At 44.5% G+C, this 25,359-nt stretch overlaps 1 protein-coding gene across 3 annotated transcripts in view; it reads left to right on the forward strand.

Moving 5' to 3' along the window:
• si:ch211-196i2.1 (collagen alpha-1(I) chain) overlaps positions 1-25,359 on the forward strand; it is a 134,851-nt gene that overhangs the window by 87,823 nt on the left and 21,669 nt on the right. For all 3 annotated transcript variants that reach the window (XM_036967537.1, XM_021590765.2, XM_036967538.1), the window contains 17 exons: positions 1,341-2,039; positions 6,332-6,367; positions 6,706-6,825; positions 7,769-7,807; positions 8,062-8,115; positions 8,395-8,448; positions 13,400-13,507; positions 20,776-20,829; positions 21,253-21,306; positions 21,593-21,637; positions 21,746-21,799; positions 21,916-21,960; positions 22,116-22,169; positions 22,547-22,591; positions 22,710-22,763; positions 22,915-22,959; positions 23,071-23,124. In XM_036967537.1, the coding sequence (XP_036823432.1) occupies positions 1,341-2,039; positions 6,332-6,367; positions 6,706-6,825; positions 7,769-7,807; positions 8,062-8,115; positions 8,395-8,448; positions 13,400-13,507; positions 20,776-20,829; positions 21,253-21,306; positions 21,593-21,637; positions 21,746-21,799; positions 21,916-21,960; positions 22,116-22,169; positions 22,547-22,591; positions 22,710-22,763; positions 22,915-22,959; positions 23,071-23,124 (1,614 nt within the window). The remainder of the gene's footprint in view (positions 1-1,340; positions 2,040-6,331; positions 6,368-6,705; positions 6,826-7,768; positions 7,808-8,061; positions 8,116-8,394; positions 8,449-13,399; positions 13,508-20,775; positions 20,830-21,252; positions 21,307-21,592; positions 21,638-21,745; positions 21,800-21,915; positions 21,961-22,115; positions 22,170-22,546; positions 22,592-22,709; positions 22,764-22,914; positions 22,960-23,070; positions 23,125-25,359) is intronic.

The following is a 25,359-nucleotide window of genomic DNA, read 5'->3' on the forward strand; positions in this document are numbered from 1 at the left end:
CACCAAGCCTCATGATTGTGGTCAATATGCCCGTGGTAACTGTCCTCTGTGCTGTAACGAACCATGCGCTCTCAGATGTGGTATCACACCTGTTAATACCTCTTTTCTATAACTTTGTGTGAATTATATTTCTTATTGCAACAGCAAGTAAAATATGCCCTTTGTGTTTTATAGAAATGCAAGGTGTTTAACGTAAGTTATTTTATGCTTACTGCTAATGTTTTTAATTCGGTCTATTTTCTCATGTTTTCTATTGTTTTCTAAAAAGACATTTGAACTATATTTATTTTTTAAATGGTCTAGGGTGGGTATAAGAATATTTTGAAGAAATTTACACAACGCAGAGGATGAGAGGACGAGAGTACTAAACTAAATATAGTACTAATGGTCAATAGGGAATTGTCAATGTAAATAGGAGTTGGGTTTCAGTTCAACAGCTGTTTAGAATCTGTGGAATGTCAGTCCTGAACTCAGAGTTACATGTGCTATGTTTTGTACATTGAGTCGGGAGCAGGATACTTGTTATTTGGCCATTGGCCCAGTTGTACTGCAAGAACTTCTGATTGGTCAACCCCAGGCTATGGTGGGGGGTAATAAATGGCATCCTGTTCCTTGTGGAGAAAAGCTGAGGACAAGGGAGACTGAACATCTACCTCCCAGCATAACATCTATGATTTGTCCTTCTCAAATAAACCTATTTTTCTCCCCCTGATTTGCTTTGGAGTTTGTGTTATTGAAGAATAACATCATTTGCTAACAACCTACAAGCATAGATTGACCAGGTGAATCCAGGTGAAAGCCATGAGCCCTTATTGATGTAACTTGTTAAATCCACTCCAATCAGTGTAGATGAAGGGGAGGAGACAGGTAAAAAATATATATTTTTAAGCATTGAGACAATTGAGGCATGGATTGTGTATGTGTCTCATTTAGAGGGTAAATAGACAAAAAATACCAAATATTTAAGCGCATTTGAACGGGGTATGGTAGTAGGTGCCAGTTGCACCGGTTTGAGTATGTCAAGATCTGCAATGCTGGTGGGCTTTTCACAGTCAACAGTTTCCCATGTGTATCAAGAATGGTCCACCAGCCAAAGGACACCAAGGGCAAAAGAGGGTCCAACTCAATATTACGAAGGTGTACCTACAATCAATCAATCAATCAAATGTATTTTATATAGCCCTTCGTACATCAGCTGATATCTCAAAGTGCTGTACAGAAACCCAGCCTAAAACCCCAAACAGCAAGCAATGCAGGTGAACCTACTGTTTTGTACTCTCAGTGTATATTCCTATTCAGCACCACAATACATAAATTGTGTTTGTGTTGTGTCTCCATAGGATGTGTTTGGGCAGACTGGGAGTCAGCGTGGGGACGGGACATGGGGTCCCCACCAGAAAGGTATGGTGGGACGAGGAGACGTCTTTGTGGTGGACGAAGACACAGACCTGGCTGATCCAAATCTCCACGGGGGACACCTTAATCCTCAGTGGAAACCCAGCAGGCAGGGCCCTAAGGACAGCCATGAGGGCAAGCATGAGCCCTCCTCCAAACTCCTGGACGAGAACATCACCACGGACAAGAAGTCGGCAGACTCTGGAGGGAAGGGCATTGGCCTGTTTCCCGGGAAACCCTCGGATGACATCATTATTGATTTGGATCCTGTGTCTTCCTCGAAGAAGCCTTCCATTGTTAAGACTCCAATAAAGACCCCCCTGGACCCGGAGCACCCAGACTTTAACCTGTTGAGGCAGGAGGTGGAGGGGCCCCAGACCCCCTCACGGACCGCCCTCGCCCCCACCTCAGTGCCCCCTGCCACCCCTATAGAAGCTGTCACTGAGGAGAGGAGACCCACCACACACATCCCCACCCAACCTGACCCAAACCCTGACTGTGCTATCACTGTGGAAGGAGGAACAGAGCGCTCAGGCACTGTGACCATCGTATCCAGAGAAGGGGACCTGGTTCTGGGCTCTGATGGCCAGATGTATAGGGTCCAGAGAGGGCCCCCAGGCATAATGGGGCCCCCAGGAAAGGAGGTAAGTGTCTTCTGATATTTTTCATATTCCTCTCTTCACATTAGCAACTCCACAGCTCCAAATTGGCACCAAGTGTCAATGCCTTCATTACCGCATTAGTCACAGCAATCACATCAACAAGCCTCTTTAATTGGTGGAGGGGGCATGAAGCTCTGCTATCCGGCCCAATCAGAGGTTTGCCTGGTTTACAATGCCAGACCGACCGGACCACTTAGATCCTTCAGAACCAGACCCAGATGGAGCAACATCTGGCCCCGTCTGGCTTGGTCCTGGAGCTTCAGCCTGGCTATCTGTCTGTTATAAAGGCCTGGGATCACTCGACACCATTACTGTGATTAATCCCGGCTGTAGAGAACATGAATGAAGAGTAAAAGGCTCTGCAGTCGGGAAGACTGCAGTAATGAAGCACCTTCTCCTGTAAAGCAAGAATACATTATGATCTCATGGGCTCCTGGCCATGGTGATGTAAAGTTTAGAGTTTGAACAATGATACAATAATACGAAATACAGATTGAGTTTTGAGACGCTCAAAACAATCATGGTGAAACATGGTACAAGTGTCATCTATAATAGCACAGACATACAGTACCAGTCAAAAGTTTGGAAACACGTACTCATTCCGGGGTTTTTCTTTATTTGTACTATTTTCTAAGCTATGAAATAACACATGGAATCGTGTAGAAACCAAAAAAGTGTTCAACAAATCAAAAAATGTTTTATATTTGAGATTTTTTCAAAGTAGCCACCCTTTGCCTTGTTGACAGCATTGCCCACTCTGCCTTGATGACAGCTAAAATACCATTAGATTTTTTTTTTTTTTAAATGGTTCCTACATGGTTCCATATGTGTTATTTCATAGTTTTGATGTCTTCACTATTATTCTACAATGTAGAAAATAGTACAAATTAAGAAAAACCCTTGAATGAGTAGATGTGTCCAAACTTTTGACTGGTACTGTACTCTATATACATGTATGCACAACCCCCCCCCCCCCCCCAAAAAAAATACAGTGAATTAAAGGACGATAGCACTAATAATAAGGCACTAAAAATGTCTCCGTTGGAGGATAAGATGGCTTTGGCACAGGCATTGACATTATAGTTACCTGATAACATTTCACCTAGTTTATTATTTTCATCAAGACCGTTAAAATGCTCATTTTGGCTGGACAGCTGACAAAAAAAAGATCCCTAATGTCATTGTATAACCCACAGTATGATCTTACGTATCAATGGAACCAGAGTTACAAAAGGTACATACACATTTATCTATGAGAGTGTTTGTGTATCGCCCAGTCTCGATAGCGAGAGAGGCCATTTGACATTTCAATTTAGCAAACGCGCTTCTATATTGCTTGGATTTAACAGTACGTACATAAGATTATATCCCAAAAGTGCATTTGAAAAGGCACAGTTTTACTTCCAGGTTTGTTTATCCGCTAGTAGCATTTTAGTTCATTGCTCTCTAAAAGTGCTGATTCAAAAGTACTGCGTTCATTTCTAGAGGACACTTTGTCTGTATCGGTGTCGAGTCATATGGATGAAGTAATAAAAGACTTTGGTATATCAACAAAAAATATTTGCAGTAGCAGCATCACACCGTAAAAAAAAAATACACTTTTACATCGATGTTCATATGACTTTCATCTGCCAATATAAATATATATATATAGCGACTGGTGATGCCATATCCCCTGGAATAGCAGCATTTGTCATGTATTTACCTACATCAAGATCAAATCTGCAGGCATGGTTAAAAACAGCGTTAAAACAAGTCTAATATTGCTGCAGCACAAGTAATAATAGGTAGCACCAATGAATGAAACAGTTTAATGAAACATTTAAATGGTAGGCCACCCATGGCTTTAGACTTTGCAATGATGGGGCCACGGGCTCAATTCATATGGTTAGCTATTTACTTAACAGACAATGTAATAAAACACACATTAATAATCAACCCCAGATACTCACTGACAACATGCTGTATGTCAGGCCTGTGGTGTGTGTGTGTGTGTGTGTGTGTGTGTGTGTGTGTGTGTGTGTGTGTGTGTGTGTGTGTGTGTGTGTGTGTGTGTGTGTGTGTGTGTGTGTGTGTGTGTGCTTGCATGTGACAATGATAGGTGAAGCTGGTCTGGCTTTAGCCCCTGACGTAGACGACATTTCATGGAATTTTTATATCCTTGTTGCATGTAAATCTTCTGTGTTATCTAAGCTTTACGGACTCATGCTGACATGATGTGACCTACAGTGCCTTTGGAAAGTATTCAGACCCCTTGACTTTTCCACATTTTGTTATGTTACAGCCTTATTCTAAAATGAATTACATTTTAAAAATGTTCTCATCAATCTAAGCACAATACACCATAATGACGAAGCTAAAACAGGTTTTCAGAAAGTTTAGCTAATTTATATAAAAAAATATATATATTTCATAATTACATAATTATTCAGACCCTTTACTCAGTACTTTGTTGAAGCACCTTTGGCAGCAATTACAGCCTTGAGTCTTCTTAGGTATGACACTACCAGCTTAGCACACCTGTATTTTCAGTCGGAGGTCCTGAGCGCTCTGGAGCAGGTTTTCATCAGGGATCTCTCTGTACTTTGCGCCATTCATCTTTCCCTCGATCCTGACTAGTTTCCCAGTCCCTGCCACTGAAAAACACCCCCACAGCAGGATGCTGCCACCACCATGCTTCACCATAGGGATGGTGCCAGGTCACGTTTGGCATTCAGGCCAAAGAGTTCAATCTTGGTTTCATCAGACCAGAGAATCTTGTTTTTCATGGTCTAACAGTCTTTAGATGCCTTTTGGAAAAAGCAATGCGTGTTGTCATGTGCCTTTTACTGAGGAGTGGCTTCCGTCTGGCCACTCTACCATAAAGGCCTGATTGGTGGAGTGCTGCAGAGATGGGTGTCCTTCTGGAAGGTTCTCCCATCTCCACAGAGGAACTCTAGAGCTCTGTCAGAGTGACCATCGGGTTCTTGGTCACCTCCTCCGATTGCTCAGTTTGGCCGGGCGACCAGCTCTAGGGAGAGTCTTGGTGGTTCCAAACTTCTTCCATTTAAGAATGCTGGAGGCCACTGTGTTCTTGATGCCACTGTGTTCTTGGGGACCTTCAATGCTGCAGAAATGTTTTGTACCCGTCCCCAGATCTGTGCCTCAACACAATCCTGTCTCGGATCTCTACGGACAATTCCTTCAACCTCATGGCTTGGTTTTTGCTCTGACAGGCACTGTCAACTGTGGGACCTTATATAGACAGGTATGTGCCTTTCCAAATCATGTCCAATCAATTGAATTTACCACAGGTGGACTCCAATCAAGTTGTAGAAACATCTCAAGGATGATCATTGGAAACAGGATGCACCTAAGATTAATTTTCAAGTCTCATAGCATAGGGTCTGAATGCCTATGTAAATAAGCTATTTCTGTATTTTATTTGTAATAAATTAGCAAACATCTCGGAAAAAAAACTTTTTTCACTTTGCCATTATGGGCTATTGTGTGTAGATTGCTGATGATTTTTTATTTATTTAATCCCTTTTAGAAGAAAATGTGTAAAAAGTCAAGGGGTCTGAATACTTTCCGAAGGCACTGCATATGAAAGCTGACTAAAAAGACCAGAAACATTAATCTCCTCTCTTTTGTGTTGAATGTACTGGACCATATTCCTTGTGGTTGATTGGTGATGGTTGATGTTGCTGGATTGTTATTTCTCCCCACTAAGAGGAAGCCATTTTGTTGGTTGCGGTGGTCTGCTTTGCAACTACCACAGTTTCCACAGGGCAGCTGGGCCACTGTTAAATGCATGGCCATATTGCTGTGCTCTTTAGGCTTCTGAAAGCTTGTCTTTTTAGCTGGCTTAATGGGTATCTAAACTGTGGGCAGGAAGACCTCTAAAAGGTACTGACTTTTGGCTTTCATAGGAGGCGGGCTGCAGTGGAAACCCTGGTAAAGGGAAGGTTTACTGGGATCCGCTGCTCTCCTCTGACTGGCAGCCTGTCTCAGTCTGTTAATAGTGGACAGGGCGGATGTTGTAACCTATTTGGTAGCATTTGAGGATCAATGTGTTGTTTGTTGTTGTGCTTGAGCTTACTAGGGCATCGGTTACATCACATTTGATTGTATGATACAGGAACTATATGAGAAGTTGAGAGGGCTGTCCCTCTGCACCCCACTGCATCCCTGAATTAACTTGAATGAATGTCTCACATGTTCTATGATCTCTCTCTCTCTCTCTCTCTCTCTCTCTCTCTCTCTCTCTCTCTGTTGTTGTTTACGTTCTCCAGGGTTTTGCTGGCTTGCGTGGGTTCAAAGGTGACAAGGTAAGAGGAGTTGACGTTTTGGAATGGCTTGAGGTGATTTTAATCGATGACATGATGGCCTATGATGATATGCTGGGTTAGTCTGCAATGCACCTTTACTTTGTCCTACAAAATTATGGATTTGCAATCGGATCAGAGCGTGAGCAGATTTCTTTTGTGACGGCTGAAATAATAATGAATGTGTTTAGAGTTGTAAACCCCTAGCCTCTGCTGCCTCTCTTTGACTCCAAGTCCTCCTGTACATTTGTTTCCTCTCACAGTCCAATAGGACTGACTGTATCATTTCAGTTTATTCTAGGTGTAGATATTGTAACTAATACCTATTATATTTCTTACAGGGCCAGCTGGGGTCTGAGGGGCGTGCAGGGCGACAGGGGGATCCAGGCCCCCCTGGCCCACCTGGCCTGCCCTCTTTCTACCTGTGGAAGAGCACTGTTGAGGAGTGGGCTACTTTTCAGGTGAGTTGACGACCCTCATTTCACCCCGAATCCTACCCCAACGTCACCGTATCTCGCTTACCTGAAGCTGAACCTCACTCCAAACCCAACTGAAATCTGTTACACCTCAACTCCACCCCTAAATCCCAACCCCCAGCTGTAACACAACCTCACCCCAACTCCCACATTAGCTGTACCCCAACTCCAAGGGGACATACAGTCTAATGCTATAAACCTATAGACTGCCTGTGTAGGGTTGCAAAATACGGGTAACTTTCCCTAAATTCCCAGTTATTTCTGGAAACTGTTTTTGATTTCTGGAAATCCTGGGAATTTGGGGAACGTTGCCTGAATTTTGCAACCCTATTTTTACCCAGAGGTTTTCCCAGATTAGCTGTACAGTCTTTGACCCCACACTGTTGGTGCGTGTGAGCCCGTGCTCCAGCCATCCCTCATCAGTTTGATCTTCCTGCCTGCACTGAGTCTGAACACAGCTGCAGGCTGTGTAATACGGCGTGATGAAAAACTACATGGACATTATTGAATAAAGATGCGGTGTAAGAATAAAGTAGTGATGGGCGATTTGTTACACTGGGCTTTGAACTGATACTGTGCTGCAGTATCTATTGAGTGAGGATGAATATGTTTTATTTTAGCACCAGTGCTTTGTTCTGAGAGGATATGGCACTGAATAAAAGAAGGAAAAACCAAGAAATTTGACATTTGGGATTGAGGCGTAGAGCTGGATCTACAGTTCACAACCAATGTCGTGAAAGCATCTGAAAACATTGGCACTTTAATTTATGAGTGAAATGTCCCTTTAAGATGGCAATGATATGAATGATGGAACATAGGCATTAATTTTAAAAAATTGTTATGTATACATTAACTTATTTTATTTTAAAAAACTAATTCTGATTTGTGAAACTTGAAATAATCTGCCATGTCTCCATGTTTCTTCCAGCAAACTTCTTTCTACCAGTTGCTCAGCGCTGGCTGGCCTGTAAGTAATGGACATCACTCCCATGACTGGGACTAGACTGGCTGGGAATGCATCCCAAATGGCCCCCTATTCCCTATATAGTGCATTACTTTCGACCAGAGCCATATGGGTCCTGGCCAAAAATACTGCACTATAACAGGAATAGGGTGCCATTTGGAACACAATTAGGGTCTTATAGAGTATACGGGTCATAGAATACAGCAGGGTGCGTTATGGTTCTTCCTGACACTGTTCTGTTCTCTGTTTGCTTGCAGAGGGAGCAGGGACCCCCAGGACCAGCTGGGGAGATGGGGAAGCCAGGCCCACAGGTGAGTGAGACCCTTTCCCTGCATATTTGGTCCTACATTAGGTGTGGTGAAGAGTCTCATCATCTGGGTAGTATACCATGAATACTGGTTTACATGACCTGATGTAGTTGAGATGAACGCCTGATAATTCTCTCTCTCTCTATCTAGTCTACACACTCAGCAAAAGTGTTTATTAATACTGTTTGACCTCTGTGTTGTGAGTTAAACGTTTGTCTGATCTGTCCCTATCTGTCTGTCTCTATCTCTCTATCTATTCATCTCTTCTCACATCTCACCCAGGGGCCAACAGGTGATCCTGGCCAACGAGGGCCTCCAGGAGTAATGGGAGAAATGGTAAGTACTAATGATACATGAAAAAATACAGAAAAGTCTGCACACTGTATTTGGAAGGTGACCTGACGAAGAACTTCTGGATCTAAATGTTGTCGTTAAAGTGGTAATTAGGATCATATAGAGTATGCAGGCCATTCTGTTATCAAACCAAGGCCGCATCCTACAGTGCCTTATCCTAAAAAAAGAACTTTCAACTATTTCCCTCATCAATCTACAAACAATACCCTATAATGACAAAGGAAAACTAGTTTTTAGACATTTTGAAATATCACATTTATATTAGTATTCAGACCCTTTACTCAGTACTTTGTTGATGCGTCTTTGGCCGTGATTACAGCCTCGCGCCTTCTTGGGTATGACGCCACAAGCTTGGCACACCTGTATTTGGAGAGTTTTTTCCCATTCTTCTCTGCAGATCCTCTCGAGCTCTGTCAGATTGGATGGGTTTTTCATCTGTACTTTGCCTCGATCCTAACTAGTCTCCCAGTCCCTGCCACTGAAAAACACCCCCACAGCATGATGCTGCCACCACCATTTTTTATTTATTTATTTTACCTTTATTTAACTAGGCAAGTCAGTTAAGAACAAATTCTTATTTTCAATGACGGCCTAGGAACAGTGGGTTAACTGCCTGCTCAGGGGCAGAACGACAGATTTGTACCTTGTCAGCTCGGGGGTTTGAACTTGCAACCTTCCGGTTACTAGGCCAACGCTCTAACCACTAGGCTACGCTGCCGCTACCATGCTTCACCGTAGGGATGGTGCCAGGTTTCCTCCAGATGTGACGCTTGGCGTTTAGGCCGAATAGTTAAATCTTGGTTTCATAAGACCAGATAATGTTGTTGCTCATGGTCTGAGAGTTCTTCAGGGGCCTTTTGGCAAACTCCAAGCAGGCTGTCATGTTCCTTTTACTGAGGAGTGGCTTCCGTCTGGCCACTCTACCATAAAGGCCTGATTGGTGGAGTGCTGCAGAGATGGTTGTTCTTCTGGAAGGTTCTCCCATCTCCACAGAGGAACTCTGGAGCTTTGTCAGAGTGACCATCGGGTTCTTGGTCATGTCCCTGACCAAGGCCCTTCTCCCCCGATTGCTCAGTTTGGCCGGGTGGTTCCAAACTTCTTCCATTTAAGAATGATGGAAGCCACTGTGTTCTTGGGGACCTTCAATGCTGCAGAAATGTTTTGGTACCCTTCCACAGGTCTGTGCCTTGACACAATCCTGTCTCTACGGACAATTCCTTTGACCTCATGGCTCTGACATGCACTTCCAACTGTGGGACCTTTATATAGACAGGTGTGTGCCTTTCCGAATCATGTCCAATCAATTGAATTTTCCACAGGTGGACTCCAATGAAGTTGTAGAAACATCTCAAGGATGATCAATGGAAACAGGATGCACCTGAACTATATGTTGGGGTCTCATAGCAAAGGGTCTGAATGGTTGAATATTTGTAAATAAGGTATTTCTGTTTTTATTTTTAATACATTTGCTAACATTTCTTAGAAACTGTTTTTGCTTTGTCATTATGGGGTATTGTGTATAGACTGCTGATGGGTATTGCGTGTAGACTGTATTGTGTGTATACTGTATTTATTTAATAAATTTTTGAATTAGATTGTAATGTAACAAAATGTGGCAAAAGTCAAGGGGTCTGAATACTTTCTGAAGGCACTGTAAAATGTTACCCTATTCCTTTTGGGCCCTGGTCAAAAGTAGTTCACTAAATAGGGAATAGGGTGCCATTTTGGGTGCAGAGAGGCTTTGCCGTGTTGTGTCTTAGCCTGTCAGAGACCTTAGCTGACTGAGCAGTAAAGTAAAGCACAGACGCTATGGCCTAACAAGATGGCCCACATCAAATACTGCTGAGATTTTGGGTACAGCTGTAAACACTTCCTCTCCCTCCCCAATACAAGACAATACGGTGTCTGGACTGTGTGGCACACACGTGGCGTGGAGAATGGCTGTATTGTGTGTGTGTGAATGACCATTGTGGCAATTAGAACATCAAGGAGTTAGAATTCCTGGGGATAATAACTAAAGTGTGAATGTATGCCGATGACTGAAGTTGTTTCATAAGTCCGCAATCTAGATCCCTGTCTCATTGAAGATCTTGATCACTTTTCTAGCCTCTGTGGACTAAAACCTCATTATGACAAGTGTACCATATTAAGTATTGGATCGTTAAAAGACACAGTGTTACACTACCTTGTAGTTTACCAATCAAATGGGGGGAAGTAGACATACTTGGTATTCACAACTCAAAAAATATAAAGGAACTTACCACAATGAATTTCGATAGAAAGTTAGCAAAAAGAGATAAGATTCTGCAACCATGGAGAGGTAAATACTTGTCTATTTGTGAAAAAATCATATTGATTAACTCTTTGTTCCTATCACAGTTGACTTACTTACTAATGGGGCTTGCCAAGTCCAGACGACTCGTTTTTTTACATCGTTTGAGCAAAAAATATTTCATTTTATTTGGAATGCTAAGACAGACAAAATTAAACGTCCGAATTTATACCATGAATATGAGTTTGGGGGGCTAGAATTATTAAATATTAAAGCTTTAAACCTCTCACTAAAAGCTTCAATAATACATAAATTATACTTAAACCCAAAATGGTTCTCCAGTAGATCATTAAGAAAGGCTCCTCCTTTGTTGAAAAATTGACTTTTTGCCTTTATACAGATTACAACTTCTCATTTCCGACTAACTGAAAAGGAAACTTTGTTTAAAGTATCGCCCTTTCTTAAACAAGCCATACTTGGCTGGTTACAATTTCAGTTTTATCCTCCTGAAAATATAGAACAAATAGTACAACAAATGGTATGGTTAAACTCAAATATGCTGATTAATAATAAAAAAAACATTCTTTATGGAAAAATGTTTTAAAATTGTATTATATTTATTCATGATGTTAATAAATGTTATTTCACATATGCAGCTATCGAAAGTATATGGGAATATCTGCTCAAACCAAACTTATAACCAACTGATTGCAGCACTACCACAAAAATGGAGGAGGCAAGTGGAAAAGGGAGAAAGTAGGGAACTTGTTCGCCTGTCGTATATTAAAGATACAAATTGGCTGAAAGGAATTGGCATAAATAGAAATATATACCCGTTTCATTTGAGGACAAAAATGTTGATAGCTGCGCTATATAAATAACATAATAATACTCATAGGAAAGGTTTTCATTATTAGCTCACAATCTGTGGATACTATACGATTAGAAAGATTCAACATTTATGTAAAACATCACAGCACAATTGACAAATATATGGCACATGGAAACCAAACGAGGGTGGTCTATGGTGATAGGTGGGATGGGCTGAGAGTGGCCGAGGGGTGGTCTATGGTGATAGGTGGGATGGGCTGAGAGTGGCCGAGGGGTGGTCTATGGTGATAGGTGGGATGGGCTGAGAGTGGCCGAGGGGTGGTCTATGGTGATAGGTGGGATGGGCTGAGAGTGGCCGAGGGGTGGTCTATGGTGATAGGTGGGATGGGCTGAGAGTGGCCGAGGGGTGGTCTATGGTGATAGGTGGGATGGGCTGAGAGTGGCTGAGGGGTGGTCTATGGTGATAGGTGGGATGGGCTGAGAGTGGCCGAGGGGTGGTCTATGGTGATAGGTGGGATGGGCTGAAAGTGGCCGAGGGGTGGTCTATGGTGATAGGTGGGATGGGCTGAGAGTGGCCAAGGGGTGGTCTATGGTGATAGGTGGGATGGGCTGAGAGTGGCTGAGGGGTGGTCTATGGTGATAGGTGGGATGGGCTGAGAGTGGCCGAGGGGTGGTCTATGGTGATAGGTGGGATGGGCTGAGAGTGGCTGAGGGGTGGTCTATGGTGATAGGTGGGATGGGCTGAGAGTGGCCAAGGGGTGGTCTATGGTGATAGGTGGGATGGGCTGAGAGTGGCTGAGGGGTGGTCTATGGTGATAGGTGGGATGGCTGAGAGGCGGGTTTAAACAGCTTATGTTTGATAATGAATTATTGTTATGTAATTGCTTTATATAGAAGTACCATGTATGTAAAATGTGAATGCAAAATGAGTATGTAAAATGTATATGTAAAAATGCATTACGTTGGTGGCTTACCTCTGAAGATAAGCTGGGTTAGTCCTTGATGGGAGACCAGATGCTGCTGGAAGTGGTGTTGGAGGGCCGGTAGGATGCACTCTTTCCTCTGGTTTAAAAAACAATATCCCAATACATCATGGTAGTGATTGGGGACATTGACCTGTGTAGGGTGCCACCTTTCGGATGGGATATTAAACGGGTGTCCTGACTCTCTGTGGTCACTAAAGATTCCATACCACTTATAGTAAGAGTAGGGGTGTTAACCCCGGTGTCCTGGCTAAATTCCCAATCTGGCCCTCATATCATCATGGCCACCTAATCCTCCCCATCTTCCAATTGGTTCTTTCCTCTCTCCTGTAACTATTCCCCAGGTTGTTGCTGTGAATGCAAATGTGTTCTCAGTCAACTTTCCTGGTAAAATAAGGGTTAAATACAATAAATAAATGTACAATATCAATCACTGTTCAGGCCCAGAAATATAACAGTTCACAGACTCCACACTGCTAACAGGTGTTTAAGCTTTCAGATATGTACATGGTCTCCACCTGTTTGCAGGGCAGTGTTATTGATGACAAGGAGGTCTGAAGTCTAGCTTCTTATCCTCTTGATAAGCTCTCAGTGCCACCCTGTTGGGCAGGAATAGTGCCAGGAGGTTCATCAAATGGCACCCTATTCCTATATAGTGCACCACTTTTGACCAGTGCCCTATAGAAATAGGGTGCCATTTGGGATGCATCCTCACTGTCACAGGTCCACACAGCCTCTGATTGGGTGGTGGTGTCTCTTTCACAGATCCACAGCCTCTGGTTGGGTGGTGGTGTTTCTGTCACAGTCCACAGCCTCTGATTGGGTGATGGTATCTATTGTTTTGCAGGGTGAGCCGGGGCCAAATGGCGTGGCGGGCAGAGCAGGGCTCCATGGGAAAGATGGAGCGAATGGGCAGGACGGTCAGCCTGGGACGCTGGGTGATCCCGGGCGACAGGTGAGGGCACCACTCAGTGACTTATTACGTGATAACTTTCTGTTCTCAGAAACAACCATTCTAGCCTCCAACAGCACCCTATTCCATATTTAGTGCACTAATTTTAACCAGGGCCTAGGGCTGTTACTCGACCATATTACCGCCACACCGGTGGTCACGGGTCATGAAGGCAATCAAACCGTTTAGTCACGGTAATTAGGCTTTTCCAAGCTCTAATGCTGCTGATGGTAATTTGTACAAACTTGCTAACTGCCTGGTATTCAGCACTCTATTGTCCCTCTAATCACTCTGACATCAATGCAAATGTAATTGAAAATCTAATCAAACACTTCATGAGAACCCATGACCTCATGTTGCGCAACATTTCTAAAACAGTGATGGCCTCTATTAAAAAGAGGAGGACAGAGCTTGAGAGGATCTGCAGAGAAGAATGGGATAAACTCCCCAAATACAGGTGTGCCAAGCTGATAGCATCATACCCAAGAAAACTTGAAGCTGTAATCGCTGCCAGTGGTGCTTCAACAAAGTACTGAGTAAAGGGTCTGAATACTTATGTACATTTGACATTTCCAATTTTTTTTTTTACATTTGCAAAAATTTCGAAAAACTTTTTGGGCTTTTTTTTTGTTGTGTGTGTGTATATTGATGAGGAACATATTTGATTGAATTCATTTTGGAATATTGCTGTAATGTAAGAAAATGTGGAAAACGTCAAGGGGTCTGAATACTTCCCGAATGCACTGTATATTATTTAGTATATGTAAGGACAAGGTTAAATTAACAATAGTCTGATAGGTGACAATATTAGCCTATCACTTGTGAAGTATATATTATCACTTGTGAATGATGCCCAGCGTAAGGCAAGAAACAATGCCTTTTTTTGTTGTTGACTTTTTCTAATCATAGTCACACACCTCATGTAGCCTAGCCCATAGGCCTATATGTTTTGATAAGGTTTGTAAAGTCGCCAAATAACTTCTTAAAATTAAGCACAAGAATCTGCTTTACAGGGGCTGTAGAGGCTAACTGGCATTCATAAGCAGCGCGTGAGTTTCAAGTTTGGGGAAGATTATTTTCACCATAAAAACGGCACTTTTATAATAAAAGCATTACATGCATAATTACATTTGTGGTCACTTTTGATAATGGTGTTTTCCCGCTAATGGAACATTCGAGCTTATAGCCTACTGCAGTGTGCACATTGCTGCTCTTATAATGTGAAGAAATATCCTGATAGTTTATCAACATTTTAAGCTAAACGTTCTGATCTGTTGTTTCAGCCTCATTGCTTAAAAAAGTTTTTGGGATGCTAGTGGTTGTATTATTCCAAACATTGTGTTACGGTGCGTGAATGAGGACCCAAAAGCGAATTAACTTAAACAGAGCTTCTTTAATTACCAAACATAGGTAGGCTCAGACGGACCGGCAGATTCCGACAGGACAAGACAAGGTTACAGCAAACATGACGACAGTCTGGTTCAGGCATGAAACACAACAAACAAGAATCCGACAAAGACAGGAGCAGAAACAGAGAGAGATATAGGGACCTAATCAGAGGGAAAAAGGGAACAGGTGGGAAAAGGGGTGACGAGGTGGTTAGGAGGAGACAAGGCACAGCTGGGGGAAAGAGGGGGAGAAAAGGTAACCTAACAACGACCAGCAGAGGGAGACAGGGTGAAGGGAAAGGACAGAGACAAGACACAACATGACAGTACATGACAGTACCCCCCCACTCACCGAGCGCCTCCTGGCGCACTCGAGGAGGAAACCTGGCGGCAACGGAGGAAATCCTCGATCAGCGCACGGTCCAGCACGTCCCGAGAGGGAACCCAACTCCTCTCCTCAGGACCGTACCCCTCCCAATCTACGAGGTACTGGTGACCACGGCCCCGAGGACGCATGTCCAAAATTCTACGGACCCTGTAGATGGGTGCGCCCTCGACAAGGATGGGGGGGGGGGGGGGAAGACGAGCGGGGGCGCGAAGGACGGGCTTGATGCAGGAGACATGGAAGACCGGGTGGACGCGACGAAGGTATCGCGGAAGAAGAAGTCGAACTGCGACAGGATTAATGACCCGAGAAATACGGAACGGACCAATGAACCGCGGGGTCAACTTGCGAGAAGCCGTCTTAAGGGGAAGGTTCTGAGTGGAGAGCCAAACTCTCTGACCGCGACAATATCTAGGACTCTTAGTTCTACGCTTATTAGCAGCCCTCACAGTCTGCGTCCTATAACGGCAAAGTGCAGACCTGACCCTCTTCCAGGTGCGCTCGCAACGTTGGACAAAAGCCTGAGCGGAGGGGACGCTGGACTCGGCGAACTGAGATGAGAACAGCGGAGGCTGGTACCCGAGGCTACTCTGAAAAGGAGATAGCCCGGTCGCAGACGAAGGAAGCGAGTTGTGGGCGTATTCTGCCCAGGGGAGCTGTTCTGACCAAGACGCAGGGTTGCGAAAAGAAAGACTGCGTAAGATGCGACCAATAGTCTGATTGGCCCGTTCTGCTTGACCGTTAGACTGGGGGTGAAAGCCGGAAGAGAGACTGACGGAAGCCCCAATCAAACGGCAAAACTCCCTCCAAAATTGAGACGTGAATTGCGGACCTCTGTCCGAAACGACGTCTGACGGAAGGCCATGAATTCTGAAAACATTCTCGATGATGATTTGTGCCGTCTCTTTAGCAGAAGGAAGCTTAGCAAGGGGAATGAAATGAGCCGCCTTAGAGAACCTATCGACAACCGTAAGAATAACAGTCTTCCCCGCTGACGAAGGCAGTCCGGTGACAAAATCTAAGGCGATGTGAGACCACGGTCGAGAGGGAATAGGAAGCGGCCTGAGACGGCCGGCAGGAGGAGAGTTACCGGACTTAGTCTGCGCGCAGACCGAACAAGCAGCCACGAAACGACGCGTGTCATGCTCCCGGGTGGGCCACCAAAAACGCTGGCGAATGGAAGCAAGCGTACCCCGAACGCCAGGGTGGCCGGCTAACTTGGCAGAGTGAGCCCACTGAAGAACGGCCAGACGAGTAGGAACGGGAACGAAAAGAAGGTTCCTAGGACAAGCGCGCGGCGACGGAGTGTGAGTGAGCGCTTGCTTTACCTGCCTCTCAATTCCCCAGACAGTCAACCCGACAACACGCCCCTCAGGGAGAATCCCCTCGGGGTCAGTGGAGGCTACTGAAGAACTGAAGAGACGAGACAAAGCATCAGGCTTGGTGTTCTTAGAGCCCGGACGATAAGAAATCACGAACTCGAAACGAGCGAAAAACAGCGCCCAACGCGCCTGACGCGCATTAAGTCGTTTGGCAGAACGGATGTACTCAAGGTTCCTATGGTCAGTCCAAACGACAAAAGGAACGGTCGCCCCCTCCAACCACTGTCGCCATTCGCCTAGGGCTAACCGGATGGCGAGCAGTTCGCGGTTACCCACATCATAGTTACGTTCCGACGGCGACAGGCGATGAGAAAAATACGCGCATGGGTGGACCTTGTCGTCAGAGAGGGAGCGCTGAGAAAGAATGGCTCCCACGCCCACCTCTGACGCGTCAACCTCGACAACGAACTGTCTAGAGACGTCAGGTGTAACAAGGATAGGAGCGGATGTAAAACGATTCTTGAGGAGATCAAAAGCTCCCTGGGCGGAAACGGACCACTTAAAGCACGTCTTGACAGAAGTAAGGGCTGTGAGAGGAGCTGCCACCTGACCGAAATTACGGATGAAACGACGATAGAAGTTCGCGAAGCCGAGAAAGCGCTGCAGCTCGACGCGTGACTTAGGGACGGGCCAATCAATGACAGCTTGGACCTTAGCGGGATCCATCTTAATGCCTTCAGCGGAAATAACAGAACCGAGAAATGTGACGGAGGAGGCATGAAAAGTGCACTTCTCAGCCTTCACAAAAAGACAATTCTCTAAAAGGCGCTGGAGGACACGTCGAACGTGCTGAACATGAATCTGGAGTGACGGTGAAAAAATCAGGATATCGTCAAGGTAAACGAAAACAAAGATGTTCAGCATGTCTCTCAGGACATCATTGACTAATGCCTGAAAGACAGCTGGAGCGTTAGCGAGGCCGAAAGGAAGAACCCGGTATTCAAAGTGCCCTAACGGAGTGTTAAACGCCGTCTTCCACTCGTCCCCCTCCCTGATGCGCACGAGATGGTAAGCGTTACGAAGGTCCAACTTAGTGAAAAACCTGGCTCCCTGCAGGATCTCGAAGGCTGAAGACATAAGAGGAAGCGGATAACGATTCTTCACTGTTATGTCATTCAGCCCTCGATAATCTATGCAGGGGCGCAGAGACCCGTCCTTCTTCTTGACAAAAAAAAACCCCGCTCCGGCGGGAGAGGAGGAGGGGACTATGGTACCGGCGTCAAGAGCTACAGACAAATAATCTTCGAGAGCCTTACGTTCGGGAGCCGACAGAGAGTATAGTCTACCCCGGGGGGGGGGTGGTTCCCGGAAGGAGATCAATACTACAATCATACGACCGGTGTGGAGGAAGAGAGGTGGCCTGGACCGACTGAACACCGTGCGCAGATCGTGATATTCCTCCGGCACCCCTGTCAAATCACCAGGCTCCTCCTGTGAAGAAGAGACAGAGGAAACAGGAGGGATAGCAGACATTAAACATTTCACATGACAAGAGACGTTCCAGGAGAGGATAGAATTACTAGACCAATTAATGGAAGGATTATGACAAACTAGCCAGGGATGGCCCAAAACAACAGGTGTAAAAGGTGAACGAAAAATTAAAAAAGAAATGGTTTCACTATGATTACCAGAAACAGTGAGGGTTAAAGGTAGCGTCTCACGCTGAATCCTGGGGAGAGGACTACCATCCAGGGCGAACAAGGCCGTGGGCTCCTTTAACTGTCTGAGAGGAATGTCATGTTCCCGAGCCCAGGTCTCGTCCATAAAACAGCCCTCCGCCCCAGAGTCTATTAAGGCACTGCAGGAAGCTGACGAACCGGTCCAGCGTAGATGGACCGACAAGGTAGTGCAGGATCTTGATGGAGAGACAGGAGTAGTAGCGCTCACCAGTAGCCCTCCGCTTACTGACGAGCTCTGGCCTTTTACTGGACATGAAGTGACAAAATGACCAGCGGAACCGCAATAGAGACAGAGGCGGTTGGTGATTCTCCGTTCCCTCTCCTTAGTCGAGATGCGGATACCTCCCAGCTGCATGGGCTCAGCACCCAAGCCGGCAGAGGAAGATGGTAGTGATGCGGAGAGGGGGGCAACGGAGAACGCGAGCTCCTTTCCACGAGCTCGGTGACGAAGATCAACCCGTCGCTCAATGCGAATAGCGAGTTCAATCAAGGAATCCACGCTGGAAGGAACCTCCCGGGAGAGAATCTCATCCTTTACCTCTGCGCGGAGACTTGGGTGGCCAGGGTCTCAACGGCATGTCGAGCAGCAGACACTTCCTGCTCGTGTCTGCCTAGCATCGCTCCCTGGATCCCGACGGCTGAGTGGAGAGGATCCGAAGTCGCTGGGTCCATTCTTGGTCGGATTCTTCTGTTACGGAGCGTGAATGAGGACCCAAAAGCGAATTAACTTAAACAGAGCTTCTTTAATTACCAAACATAGGTAGGCTCAGACGGACCGGCAGATTCCGACAGGACAAGACAAGGTTACAGCAAACATGACGACAGTCTGGTTCAGGCATGAAACACAACAAACAAGAATCCGACAAAGACAGGAGCAGAAACAGAGAGAGATATAGGGACCTAATCAGAGGGAAAAAGGGAACAGGTGGGAAAAGGGGTGACGAGGTGGTTAGGAGGAGACAAGGCACAGCTGGGGGAAAGAGGGGGAGAAAAGGTAACCTAACAACGACCAGCAGAGGGAGACAGGGTGAAGGGAAAGGACAGAGACAAGACACAACATGACAGTACATGACACATTGTCCCACATTATGTTTGGAATATTTATTTCTCGCACAGAATAGAATAGGGAAACTTTTGTACTATGGAGGATAGTAGATTGACATAGGCTAGTGTTTTTGCAGTTCGTAAGGCCTACTAATCTTGTTGGCTGACAAAAAGTAAATGTGGACTGTTCTTCCAATATCTTCAATATGCACCACGGAATTGGATAATGACCCGCGCAGTTGTGTCCCCAATGTTTCTGTCTTCCCTTGTAGCCTGTGAGAAAGACCCAATCACGTGATGGAGCGCCATGTGAGTGAGAGGCACTCTGGGAGAAGGGAATAATAATTATTATATTCAGCTCAAGGTCACAATGGCCACTGGCCGCAAAATACATGGATTTTTTCAGGGGGCATTACAGGCACACAAAAGAGATATCGCCAGATAATTCGAGGCATTATCAAGTACTGGTCAAATTGTGAATGAGAGACTGATGAAGTGTGTACAACCTGCGCAAAAAAACAAAGCAGAGCTCATGCCTTTCATGCAACTTTTTTTCAAATCATCATTAGAGTCATATCATGCAGCCTTACAATGTATTACAAATTTAAACATATAGCCCAACGTTTGTAGAAGAACTAAAGTTACATTAAGAACTCTAAATGAAGCATATAGGAGTACCTATTTCTTTGTTAACCGCTCAACACAGAATAGCGCAGTCCCTCAAATCCTTTGGAGAAAATATCCATTCTATTGTATTCAGCTTTTTTCAATTGTATTCTTCATACTATACAATTATATAAAATAATGGCACAGATTTCTATGCAAATCTTGTCTGCTAAATGAGCTATTGTAGCCAGATCAGGACCTAACATAAGGCCAACTCAGAGTATACTATTCTGTTCTTCTGAAATAGACTACATTTCCTTCATATCATGTTTCTTTAGACCTGTCTAAAATAAATAATGGATTTATGGTGAAGGTGTAGGCTATATTACATGGATTTATGGTGAAGGTGTAGGTTAAGGCTATATTACATGGATTTATGGTGAAGGTGTAGGTTAAGGCTATATTACATGGATTTATGGTGAAGGTGTAGGTTAAGGCTATATTACATGGTTTTATTCAACCTTTTTAAATGTAGTTCTTCCAAATGTCTGCATCAGTGGCTTGTAGGCTATGTGTTGAAGGAGCTAAATGTGTTTATGTTAATTGCCGTAAAAACAGTAGTTATTTGCTTGGCAATCACCGGCTGACAACATTTCTGTGACGGCTACAGCCCTACCAGGGTCTTAAGGGCCCCATTCCCTAAGTAGTGCACTATATATGGAATAGGGTGTCATTTCGGATGCAATATCTCTGATTATATCAATGATTGCTGTCTCATTTTGCTTAGGGACCCTTCGGGTACAGGGGAGACGGCGGTTCCAAGGGAGAAAAGGGGGAGGAGGTAAGGGGGTTGGACAGTGAAACATTGGCATTATGAATTCTGAAACATGGGTCTAATGAAGAGTACTAATCAAGAGCATAAGTCGTTAACACTTTCTATGAAGTACATATAGTACCAGTCAAAAGTGTGGACACACCTACTCATTCCAGGGTTTTTCTTTATTTATTTATTTTTTTTTCATTGTAGAATAATAGTGAAGACATAAAAACTATGAAATAACACATATGGAATCATGTAGTAACCAAAAAGTGTTAAACGAAACAAAATATATTTTAGATTTTAGATTATTCAAAGTAGCCACCCTACAATATTCTACAATATAGAAAATAGTAAAGAAAACTTCTGGAATGAGTAGGTGTGTCCAAACTTTTGACTGGTACTGTATGTATAATGCTTTTTAACGATCTTTATAATGCCTCATAGGGCCTTATTGGAGCAATGGGTCGAAGAGGCCGAATGGGAGAACGAGGCGAGAAGGTAATTTTGACTGAAGTAGGATTGTTTTGTAATTACTAGAGTACCAGACTGACTTTTATCGATCTCCAGTCTTTACCAGTCAATATTATTACTTTGAATATGCTGCCTCTTAGTGGTAAGAGTAAGTACTATGAGATCTGACTGTTCTGGTACAGTTTACATTACATTTATCTTGATTTTCTTTTCTCATATCCCTGTAATGCTCAGTATGCATGTTGCTGATGACCTTTGTGTGAATAGTCCTCTCAATTGAAAGCTGAGTATCTGATCTTTGTTTGTCCTGTAGGGTTCCATTGGTTTACCAGGCCGTCGCGGTTTTGTTGGTCCACGTGTAAGTGTTTCTCTCACCGTATGCGTACCAAATAGCGCCCTATTCCTTTTATAGTGCACAATTTTTGACCAGAACCCTAAAGGTTTACTGTGTCTGTGTTCTCTTCAGGGACCTCAGGGAGTCAGAGGGGCCACTGGCCCAGAGGGGCTCCCCGGCCCTGATGTGAGTGACCCACAGTAACAATACTACAAACAAATAAACTGGTACTTACTGGCCATTGTTTATCACTAAAGTTGAGTGTGTCATTAACTTGTGTCCATGTGTTTGTGACTTTCCAGGGGGAGGCTGGGTTTGATGGGCCTCCAGGGACTCCTGGGTCAATGGTGAGTAGACAGGCAACAGGAGTCTGGACTTTCCCTACTATATATTCCAACATACAGTAAAACACATTATTCTAGTGGGCCCCAATTCCAAATGCTACTGTATGTCAGTCACCCCACATCATATCACTCAGTGTGTGTATTTGTGTTTTGTACAGGGAGCCGCTGGTTTCACAGGCTCTGTCGGCGCTCAGGGAGTTAACGGCTCAAAGGTGAGATTACATTTTGATCCCAGGACACGACGGTCCTCCCATTATTTTAGATAATGTATAAACTTAGCACCTACAGTATTTTATTGGTAGCTCTTTCTGAGTACACTCGTAGAAAGAAATGTGCTATCTAGAACTATGTTCTTAATCTGTCCCCATAGAAGAACACTTTTTGATTACAGGAAGAACTCTTTTGGATTCCATGTAGGACCCTTTCCACAGAGAGTTTGACATGGAAACCAAAAGGGTTCTACGTGGACTCAAAAAGGGTTCTCCCTGGAAACAAAAAGGGTTCTCTTATGGGGACAGCCGATTTAAAAAAAAAAAAAAACGAAGTGCATGACAGTCTTTGCCAAAGGTAACCTGCATTTATCTTCTAGGGAGAGTTGGGCCTTGTTGGAGTTGTTGGCCCCAGAGGCCCACAGGTAAGAGGAGACGTTTGTCTTGTTGTGTTTTCTTGCCTGAAGTTGGGTCACATTCAACAGAACTCCATGCTCTATGCTTGTTAGACTATAAAGTAAATATTTCTGTTTATTTCACCAGGGGCCCCAGGGTTTAGATGGTGAGAGTGGGCCTCCAGGTCTCAGGGGAATTCAGGTCAGTCTCAATCAGCTGCACAACTTTCCCTAACAGAGACTTGGGACCAGATGATTGTCTTTGGAAACGTGTTTTTCGGAGGGATTTCTCACCAAAGTAACGTCTAATATCTGGGGTTAAAGGTCATCTGTACGCTTTTATATTTTCACAGGGACAGCTTGGGATGAGTGGTGCCGCTGGTCCGAAAGGTGACCCTGTAAGTCTCTCCTCTCTTCACTGGTTAAGTTCATTCTGCTCTCGTAAAACAAACTACTATACCTGTCTCTCTCCAACCCCCTTGCTTCCTTCCTTTCTCTGTCTTCCTCAGGGACCAATGGGGATGATGGGTATCCGGGGTGAGCTAGGGTTCGAGGGACCCATGGTGAGTAGCATAGTACCCAGTGGACTGACCACCTTCACCACACTTTGCCTGCCAGAGACACATACTCACACAGCAACCTCACAGTGCCCCCATGTGGCAGAGCTCTGTCACAGTGTTAGGCTACAGATTATAATACGCTTTGTGTATCCCATGTCCTACATCTTCTAGCTTTTATGGGTTGTGGTAGAGCTGGTCTAAGCTAATGGATGAAAGGCTCTAACTTAAGAAAGTAAACCCACTTTAAAATGGGCAAGTCAAGGTCACTTTTATGTCTGGATGATGGCCACACTGTATCTTGGTATGATATCAAATGACTCATTTTGGAGAGGTTGTAAACTGCTAGAATGCCATAGATCCCACCCCAGGCGGATTGCATGTGAGTTTAACTCTGGCTGTTATCCAGACCTTCTCTTGGCGATGTTTAGGTTGACAGCTCCTCCAGTTTTCACTTTATTCTACACAGACACTACGTTGCCTTCGGAAAGTATTCAGACCCCTTGACTTTTTCCAAATGTTGTTAACGTAGGTTACATCCTTATTCTAAAATGTATTTTTTTTAAATGTCCTTATCAATCTACTAACCCTAACCCTAACTCCATGATGACGAAGCAGAAACAGATTTTTCTTCTTTTTTTTGCTAATAATATTACAAATAGAAAAAAACGGAAATAACATTTACAGAAGTATTCAGACCCTTTACTCAGTACTTTGTTGAAACACCTTTGGCAGCGATTACAGCCTTGAGTCTTCTTGGGTATGATGATACAAGCTTTGCACACCTGTATTTGGGGAGTTTCTCCCATTCTTCTCTGCAGATCCTCTCAAGCTCTGTCAGGTTGGAGGTGGAGCGTAGATGCACCGCTATTTTCAGGTCTCTCCAGAGATGTTAGATTGGGTTCAAGTCCGGGCTCTGGCTGAGCCACTCAAGGACATTCAGAGACTTTTTCCGAACCCACTCCTGCGTTGTCGTGTCTGTGTGCTTAGGGTCGTTGTCCTTATGGGAGATGAACTGTTGTCCCAGTCTGAGGTCCTGAGCGCTCTGGAGCAAGTTTTCATCAATAATCTCTCTGTACTTTGCTCCATTCATCTTTGCCTCGCTCCTGACTAGTCTCCCAGTCACTGCTGGTGAAAAACACCCCCACAGCATGATGCTGCCAACACCATGCTTCACCGTAGGGATGGTGCCAGGTTTCCTCCAGATGGGACTCTTGGCATTCAGGCCAAAGAGTTTAATCTTGGTTGCATCAGACCAGAGATTCTTGTTTCTCATGGTCTGAGTCCTTTAGGTGCCTTTTGGCAAACTCCAAGCGGGCTGTCATGTGCCTTTTACTGAGGAGTGACTTCTGTCCGGACACTCTACCATAAAGGCCTGATTGTTGGAGTGCTGCAGAGATGGTTGTCCTTCTGGAAGGTTCTCCCATCTCCACAGAGGAACTATAGAGCTCTGGTCAGAGTGACCATCGGGTTCTTGGTCACCTCCCTGACCCAGGCACTTCTCCCCCGATTGCTCAGTTTGGCCGGGCGGCCAGCTCTAGGAAGAATCTTGGTGGTTCCAAACTTCTTCCATTTAAGAATGATGGAAACCACGGTGTTCTTGGGGACATTCAATGCTGCAGAAATGTTTTGTACCCTTCCCCAGATCTGTGCCTTGACACAATCCTGTCTCGGAGCTCTACGGACAATTCCTTCGACCTCATGGCTTGGTTTTTGCTCTGACATGAACTGTCAACTGGGGGACCTTAGATAGACGGGTGTCTGCATTTCCAAATCATGTCCAATCAAATGAATGTACCACAGGTGGACCCCTATCAAGTTGTGGAAATGTCTCAAGGATGATCAATGGAAACAGGATACACCTGATGTCAATTTTTAGAAACCTGTTTTTCGCTATGTCATTATGGGGTATTGTGTGTAGATTGCTGCAGATTAGTAATTCTTTTTTTATTTCAGCTATTTTAGACAGGCTGTAACATAACAAAATATGGAAAAAGTCTAGGGGTCTGAACACTTTCCGAATGCCCTGTATATCTCTTATATTATGCTGTTATCAGATGGTGTGTCATAAAAAATGTGTCAGTCAGTGTGGCCGAAGTGTGGCTATAGATCAGACAAAAGATCAAAAGATCATCATGAAAGGGAAGATTTGGTGGAGCTGTGATTTCTCTCCATCCTCTACTTGAAGTGAGAAAAATGAACTAAAAGGAACTAACGCTTCAATCCATTCTCTGTCACTCT

Source organism: Oncorhynchus mykiss, chromosome Y, assembly GCF_013265735.2.
Source record: "Oncorhynchus mykiss isolate Arlee chromosome Y, USDA_OmykA_1.1, whole genome shotgun sequence".
NCBI classification, from domain to species: domain Eukaryota; kingdom Metazoa; phylum Chordata; class Actinopteri; order Salmoniformes; family Salmonidae; genus Oncorhynchus; species Oncorhynchus mykiss.